The sequence below is a fragment of the Heterocephalus glaber genome, unplaced genomic scaffold (assembly GCF_053883595.1).
Source record: "Heterocephalus glaber isolate CG9 unplaced genomic scaffold, H.glaber_assembly_v1.0 deba00001610, whole genome shotgun sequence".
In the NCBI taxonomy this organism is placed as follows: Eukaryota; Metazoa; Chordata; class Mammalia; order Rodentia; family Bathyergidae; genus Heterocephalus; species Heterocephalus glaber.
Window position 1 is genome coordinate 15545802 of NW_028258381.1, and position 8229 is coordinate 15554030.

The window sequence follows — 8229 nt, forward strand, 5'->3', positions numbered from 1 at the left end:
TCCAAAGGGCCGGCCAGTTGTCCCAACATCACTCGCCAAAAAAACCTTCCGCGCCCCTTCGATGCGGCGGCCCCAGGAGCGCTCGCGGACCCTCCAAAACCAGCGAATCCCGCGGATCCCGCGCGGGGCGGCGTCCCCAGGAGGGAGGCGCGGGCTGGGCCCTGCGAGCAGCTGGTACAGAGAGGTACACTCCTCCCCGAGGAAGCCACGCCCAGACAGAGGCCTCGCCCCAAAGGACGATGCAGCCACGCCCACCTCCCCTCGCCGGCCCCTCCCGCGCCCGGCCGCGCCTCTCCAAGAGGGTGATTTAAATAGAAGGCGTGTCCTTTGCCTTATTTGCATAGGGGCGTGGCCCACTTCCCTGTCCAGCAGGCTTCCGTCCGTCCTCCTTCCTTTGGGCTTCCGTCCGCCTTCCTTCCGCGGAACCGAGGAACCGCTGGCGTACATGCTCAGATGCTTCCAAAGCGGCGGCGAGTGCGGGCCAGGTCTCCGGGCGGCCCTGCCGCCTCCTCCACGTCGTCTTCTGCGCTTTTCCCCGGCGTCGCGATCTACCTGGCTGAGCCGCGCATGGGCCGCAGCCGCCGGGCCTTCCTCACACGCCTGGCGATGTCCAAAGGTTTCCGCGTCCTGGATACCTACAGGTGCGCGGTCCCCGAGGCCGGTGTTCTGCGGCCGCCGCTTCGGTCCTCCCTGCGGCCTTGGGATGAAAGTTAGACCTGGCTCTTCGCGTCGCGGTCCCTCTCCAGCCGCAGTTTCTTCTTCCGTGAAGGGTGCCGTTCATTAGGGCCAGGGGTGTCTGCAGTATCACTGAAACTCAAGCCCAGGATTTCAAAGAGCCGCACCTGGCGGATGCCCAGTGAGAATAGCCTTGAGATGGGAGAGCAGATGGACTTGGGGCCAGTGCTCCATGCAGCTCTTATTTACCTGCTTTTTAAATTAATTAAACATTCCTAAGGGGCAGTACTACATCAGACTCACCTGAGAGAAGTTGGGGGGGTGGGGAAGAAAATATCTTAGAGTGCATCAGGGCACTGTTTTACAACAGCCCTACAATGTATGCTATCTTTTGCTTTATAAAGGAGAGGAAACCCGACTTGCCCAAGGGCATGCACCAAGTTTTGCAGAGCTGGGGTTCAGACAAAAGTAGGCAGCCTCGGCAGCTGCCCTTAAATCCACTGCTGAGATGAAGACTGGCTGGTCTCGGCCTCTGGGAAGCCCCTGTCTCTGAGGTGGAGAGAGGGACAGACATATTAACAGTGAGGCTGTCCTCAAGAGCATACCTGGGGCAGAAAACCAGTTTTGTTTTCCCAGTACTGGGAATTAACCCAAGGCCTTTGCACTGAGCTACATTCTCAGCCCTTTTTTGAGACAGAGTCTACATTGTCCAGGCTGGGCTCAAACTTGCAGTCCTCCTTCCTCGGGTTAGGGTTAGGATTAGATGTGGTGTGCCCCCACCATTCCTGGCAGAATCACAGTTCTGAGAGTGCTAGAGGTGTTCATCCCCAGCAGGAGGGCCCAGGCTTTCTAGAGGAGGTGACACTTGAAGAATGAAGGGGAGTCACCTTGCAGGGCAAGGCAAGGACAAAGGCTGGCAGGTATGGAGAGGAACAGGGTGGGGCCCCCCATGGGCCTCACCCTCTTCCTCTCCCTTCACCAGCTCTGAAGTGACACACGTGGTGATGGAGGGGACCTCAGCGGGGGAGGCTGCCTGCTGGCAGGAAAACGAGGCTGCTCCTCCCCCAGGATGCCCCCGCCCAGCTCTGCTGGACATCAGCTGGTTCACAGAGAGCATGGCAGCTGGGCAGCCAGTGCCTGTGGAGGGCCGGCACCGCCTGGAGGTGAGCTGGTGCAGCCTGGTGGTATGGGAGGAGTGCCTCTGTGTTCTCCAGAGGATGTGAACAGTGAGTGCTCTGACTAGAGCACCAGGAAGCCCTGAGAAGCCAGTAGAGGTACCATGACAGGTGCTGGGGCTGGATGTTTCAGCATCTATCCTCACCACTTGGGGTTCACTTACTTTTAGCATCTTCAGACCTTTCTTCCTCACTGAGTAAGTGGATGACCTTCATGATTCTCAGGAGCTGGGCTGCCTGCACTCAAGTTCTCTCTGCATGTGAACATGAGGCAGAGGCCAGTTTTTTCACATCCGGGACCTCAGTGGCCCAGCCCACTTGGCTGTGAGGATTTGGGGAGGTGGAACACATGCAGCATGTGTTCTCCACAAGGTTTGGCAGATGTTGCTGCTGTTACTCTGGCCTGAAGAACACCATCTGCAGTCTGTTCTGCAGGCCGGTGCCTCCCTCTACCCATGCCTGGCCTCTCAAAGTTGGCTGCCTCTGTCCTGGGGGGCCCCCGAGGGTCCAAGGTGAATGCTCAGAAGAGGCCAGGGTCCTGCCTGGCTCCTGGGAGCCCTCCAGCCTCATGACCCATACGTCACTCTTCCCCAGGAGGCTGAGCTCAGGAAGGGGCCCCCAAACCCAGCAGCAATGCCAGCCTATGCCTGCCAGCGTTCCACACCCCTCATGCACCACAACAGCAGCCTCTCGGTGAGCTTCGTGAGCAGGTCCTGCCCTAGGAGCTCAGCAGGGGTGGTATGGTAGCTGGGGGTTCACCAAGGGCTCCTCTCTGCAGGAGGCCCTGGAGACTCTGGCAGAGGCAGCAGGCTTTGAAGGCAGCGAGGGTCGCCTCCTCTCCTTCTGCAGAGCAGCCTCAGTCCTCAGGGCCCTGCCCTGGCCCGTCACGGTGCTGAGCCAGCTTCAGGGGCTGCCAAACTTCGGAGAACATTCCTCTAGGATCGTTCAGGTCAGTGTCTGCCATGCTGAACTGGTGAGTGGGAGGTAGGAGGCCCTGAGGCCTGGTGTGAGAGTGGGGCTTCTGTTTTCAGAGTCCAGCAGGGAGGGACAGAACTGCCCCAAAGCACTGCAGGCCGTCCTCATGCAGGGAGCCGCTGGCCTTGGTGTCGTTGTCATGGGTGCCAGGCACCCAGCCCAGGATAGTGGAAGAGAGCACCCTGAGTGTAAGGTTTTGAGAACCTGACACATGGAGCAGTCCTTCTGTGCACTTTCACTTCAAGAACACATAGTGGTGAAAGACGCTTTCAAGTGAAGTCATGCACGGTTTGAAAGCAAATGTTTATATCTCCTGGGCCTGAACATCCACCTGCAGGATGACCCATGTTACTTTCAGCCTCAGCTGCTGTTCATGCTGAGTCCCTCTGGACCCCAACCCCACAGGGCCTCCCTGCTGGGTGGGGAGGGGACCATCCTGTCCCTGGGCCCCTGTGCCACCCCCAACTGTTCATTCTCTTTCTCTCCAGTCCCAGGGGCTTAGAGTTTTGTTTTTGTCTTCTCCCCAGGAGCTGCTGGAGCGAGGAGTGTGTGAGGAGGTGAAGAGGGTTCGAAGCTCTGAGAGGTACCGGACCATGAAGGTGCGCAGGCGGGTGGGACCCTGGCAGGGCCACAGCACAGTCCACAGTACACAGAGGGTGGAGGCAGGGGATGCTGACCGAGCGCTGCGGTCAGAGGAGGTCTGGAGTGGCAGCTGAGCTGACACCTGACACACACAGGACCTCCAAGTGGAGACAGGCAGGCAGAAGCCTACTTGAGCACAGGGAATTTTCTAGAACACTTGGCACCGTCTGGTTTGTTTTTTCATTTTTTCCCCCGTAATTGAGATTGAACCCAGGGCCTTATGCACACTAAGCAAGTGCTGTGCCATGGAGCTAAATACCCGGCCCTTTTTATTTTTCTGTTTTGAGAAAGGACTCCACTGATTTGTCCAGGCTGGCCTTGAACTTGCTATCCTCCTGCCTTCTCCTCCAGAATGACTGACTAAGATTACAGGTCTGCCACCAGGCCTAGCTAATCTCAGGATTTTTAGTCAGGTTTCATTGGCCAAAGTGACAGTGGCCTGCCTCATGTTATAGATTCAAGAACCAGGGAGAGGATGGCCCCACAAAGCCCAGAAGGGGCAGATCTGTAGCCACTCTTTCCTCCTGTGATGCGCGCCAGTGTCCCTGCTGCAGGAGACGTGGCCGCTGGGGGAGTCTGAGTGGCTGGCTCGGGTCCCCTGGACCACTTACTGGCTCCCATGCCACCTCTGGGGAGCCTCAGGGGGGCCCGGCCTCCCCTCAGCGCTCCTGCTGAAACCACCCTCGTTTACTATGTGATGAGAACCATGAAGCAAGTTCCAGCTGCTTGGGAACGAGAAAGGGGGTTTCCAGAGAGGAGGAGCCGCTCACCTGGCTGAGCTGCTGGGTGGCAGAGCTCCCAGCTCAGCAGTTTAGGCGGGCTGGGCAGGCCGACCTCAGAGTTTTGTCCTTGCCCTGTAGCCTGGGCCCACAGGCACATGTGCTCAGGGAGCTTCACACTCACCCGCCACCTGGCCTTCGTCCACACAGCTCTTCACTCAGGTCTTCGGGGTTGGGGTGAAGACCGCCAACCGGTGGTACCAAGAAGGGCTGCGCACCCTGGATGAGCTGCGGGAGCAGCCCCAGAGACTGACCCGGCAGCAGCGGGCAGGTGAGCCCCAAGAGGTCAACCTGCTTCCCAGAGCCCTCAGCACACTCTGCCTGAGCAGAGGGGCGGGGAGCAGCCTGTGCGAAGGGGCTTTGGTGGCTGGCGGTAGTTGTGGTCGCGGCATGGCGGTGGCAGGGGCCCATGTTGCCGGCTCCTGTGAGCCCCAGGCCCATCCAGCATGCTCTGTGACGGGAAAGAACACCAGCTTCCAGGTTCCTTGGGCCTGGGTTCAAGTCCTGTCCTCGTTTACCACGTAGGTGACCATGAGCCCGAGACTGACCGCTTGGAATCTTGGTCACCTTTTCTGTGAGGTGGGGAGGCTGGAAGCAGGGCTGCAACGCTCCTGCCTCAGCCTCCCAGGGTGCTGGGATTACAGGCATGCACCACTGTGCCTAGCTTCTTCCCATGTCTTGATTACCTCTGGTCCCACCATGTGAATGGAGAAACTGTCAACTCAGCATCCTTATACTTGACTCTACTGTAGTTTTGCACACTGTTACCTTTGTGGGAAGTGGGGTAACCTGCACAGGGGGCCTCTCATTTCCTTCAACCAAATGCAAGTCTGCAGTTACATCAAGATAAAAACTAGTATGTGAGCTGGGTGCAGTGACACACACCAGTAATCCCAGCGCTCTGTGAGGCTGAGGCAGGAGGATCACAAGTTCTAGCCCATCGTGGGTAACTTAGAGACTTAGCAAGACCCTGTCTCAAAATTTTAAATAAAAGAGGCTGGGATCCAGCTTAGTGTGAAGGTCCAGGGTCTGGGCTCAATCCCCAGTACCAAAAACCAAAGCGAAGCACTGATATGTACTCGGGAGGAGCTGGGCCGCTGAGCACCTGCGCTCCGGACGAGGCCTGGTGGGGTGGCGACAGGCCTCATGAGGTCATGTGGCTGCTGCCTACAGGGCTGCAGCACCACCGAGACCTGTGCACCCCTGTGGGGCGGCCAGACGCCGAGGCTCTGCAGCGGCTGGTGGAGGCCACTGTGGGACAGGCCCTGCCCGGGGCCACTGTCATGCTGACCGGCGGCTTCCGGAGGTAAGGGCCCAGTATCCTCCTGGCTGGACTCCAGGCCTGGCCCCAGCAAAGGGACCTGTGTGTGGACACTAATCGGACTCCCATCCCTTGGAAGGGACCTGGCCCGCAGGCAGTCTACCCTGCCCGTGCTGCCCCCAGTGCCACCCTGTCCCTGTAGGGGGAAGCTGCAGGGCCATGACGTGGACTTCCTCATCACCCACCCCGAGGAGGGCCGGGAGGTGGGGCTGTTGCCCAGCGTGGTGTGCCAGCTCCAGAGCCAGGTGAGAGCCCTGGGCCCTGCCCAGTGAGCCCTGCCCACCCCTCAGCCGAGCCTGGACCCCTGCTCTGCCCCCAGGGCCTCGTCCTGTACCACCAGCACCAGCGCAGCCACTTGGGGGACCCCGACCACCTGGCCCGGCAGAGCCACACCATGGATGCCTTCGAGCGGAGTCTCTGCATCCTCCGCCTGCTGCAACCCTCCCAGCCTGCCAAGGGGGCAGACTCGGAGCCCCGGCCCTGGAGAGCCGTGAGGGTGGACCTGGTGGTCGCCCCCTGGAGCCAGTTCCCTTTCGCCCTGCTCGGCTGGACTGGCTCAAAGGTGGGCTCTGGCGGCCCCACTGAGGCACCTACTCCCCAGGGGTCGCTACATCCCAGCCGGCCCCACTGAGGCATGCTCTTCCCCACAGCTTTTTGAGAGGGACCTGCGCCGCTTCAGTCGGAAGGAGAAGGGGCTGTGTCTGAACAGCCACGGGCTGTTTGACCCAGAGCAGGTAGGTTCGGGATTAGGGTGGTGAGGAAAGAGCCCCCACGCCACCCAGGACCCAGTTCTGGGCTCAAGTCCCAGATCTGGCCCAGAAAGGCACCCAGCCTGTCTTGGGTGGCTGTGCCTCGGAGCGTGGGCTGGTCTCTGATGCCCCTCACCTTTTGCAGAAGTCGTGTTTCCACGTGGCTTCCGAGGAGGACATCTTCAGACACCTGGGCCTGGCGTACCTGCCCCCGGAGCAGAGGAACGCCTGACCCCGTGCTGCCCGAGCCTGTCCTTAATGCCCCAACCCGTGACCGTTGAATATCTTCATGTGGATGTGCTGCCACCCTGGTCTCACCTTTGGGGCACAGCTGTGGGACCCTGGGCTGGCCCTCAGCCTCCTCACACCCTGGTTCCTGCCCTGGCCATGGAGCTGAGCCACGAATGTCGTGGTGCTGCAGTGGGGGCTGCGCCATCCACCGAGGCCAGTGGCTGTGTCTCCTGAGGCCCCTGCTCAGAGGGCCGGGAGCCTCCGGGCTCTGCCCCTGCTGCAGCCCAGAGCTGGCAGCTGTGAGGGTCCACTGTGCGGTGCGGGCGTCTGGAGGGGCCCAGGCCGAGAGAACTTCAGCTCCAAGGCATCCCGCTTCTGCCTCAGGCCTGTCAGATATTCAGTGTTCTTAAAAACAGGCCACCTCCTGGCTCTCCCCACTCAGCCCTGTGGCAGTTCCCTGCCCAGAGCCCTCAGGGTGCGGGGAGCTTGTGTCCTGCCCCCCTGGCCAGCCCATCCAAGTGCCTTCTCTCACTCCTGGCCCAGCACCGCCCACCTTATGGTTCCTCATGGGCGCCAGCCCTATGGCAGCCCCTCTCCTGCTCTCTACGGAGCCAGTGTTCTGTGCTGTGCTTCGCACATCCCCAAGCACTGTGGGCTCGGGGGTCACCTTTGCCACATTGTCCACCTTCTCCGGGTCCTGCGGTCACCTTGCCAGGTAGGGCTTCCCAGACCACTCACCCACCGCATTAAAAAGTATTCTGAAAGTTAACGTGCAGTAAAAACAGATTATTTCAGAGTATAGTTTTATGAGTTTAGAGACTTGTCACCTGCCACCGTCAGGACACAAGAAGTCTGTCTCTCATGTGTTCCCTGTGCTGTTGTGATGTGGCAGTGCTCCCCACCCCGCAGAGTCACAGAAGTGGAACCAGCTTGTCCCACCCTCTCTGTCAGCATAATGCCTGTGAGGGTCTCGCAGGCTGCTGACTGTATCCTCCTCCTTGCTCTGCAGTATTCCATGCTGTGGCCATTCCACAATTTGGCTGGTTTCCAAGGTGTGATAATGAGCAGAGCTGTGGTGGTTTCTGTGTGGACATATGCTTTCACTTCTCGGGCAAATAGCAAGATGGGATTTATAAGAAGAGCCACACTGTGGTCTAGAATGTGCCACCCATGCAAGCTGGATGTTGGGCTGGGGATTTAGCTCAGTGGTTTCGCCCCCTGCTGCACAAGCGCAAGGACCCAAGTTCGATCCCTGGTACCAAAAAAATAAGCTGGACGTTTCCGGCAGCAGTGGCTGTATCCTCAGGACTCCATACTTTCAGTGTTGATTTTAGCTTTTCTAGTAGCCCTGAAGCAGTAGCTCACGGGTTTTTCTTTTTGGTGGGGCTGGGACTGAACCCAGGGCCGCATCCATGGTAAGTGCATACTCTATCCCTGAGCTACATCCCCAGCCCACTTGGGATGGTTTGTTTTCCTTTTTCAATGGAGCAGTACTTTATTTTCACCCACTTTGGCATAAAGAGTCAAATCTTCCCAGTGGAAAATGGAGAACATGAAACTCAGACTCCAGCCACCAGCAGTGGCTGTCAGGGCCCAGGTCCGGCCCAAGTGCCGAGGTGGCGGCCTGTGCCTCCCTCCCTCTAGCAGCTTACGCCGCTCCTGGGTGCACGAGTGCATCTCCT

At 59.2% G+C, this 8229-nt stretch overlaps 1 protein-coding gene across 3 annotated transcripts; it reads left to right on the forward strand.

The window, feature by feature from the left end:
- The first annotated feature begins 336 nt into the window (after positions 1–336).
- On the forward strand, positions 337–7316 carry Polm (DNA polymerase mu). Of its 3 annotated transcripts, XM_004839928.3 has the most exons (11): positions 339–641; positions 1658–1838; positions 2445–2543; positions 2629–2799; positions 3353–3424; positions 4397–4517; positions 5420–5552; positions 5710–5812; positions 5887–6129; positions 6218–6301; positions 6462–7316. In XM_004839928.3, the coding sequence occupies exons 1-11, from the start codon at positions 454–456 to the stop codon at positions 6546–6548; spliced, it is 1482 nt and encodes a 493-aa protein (XP_004839985.1). In that variant the 5' UTR covers positions 339–453; the 3' UTR covers positions 6549–7316. The 3 variants fall into 3 exon arrangements, with proteins under 3 accessions (XP_012925897.1, XP_087052276.1, XP_004839985.1); XM_013070443.3 differs by lacking the exon at positions 5710–5812 and having other exon boundaries at positions 337–641; positions 5428–5552; XM_087196150.1 differs by lacking the exon at positions 2445–2543 and having other exon boundaries at positions 338–641.
- Positions 7317–8229: the final 913 nt, after the last annotated feature.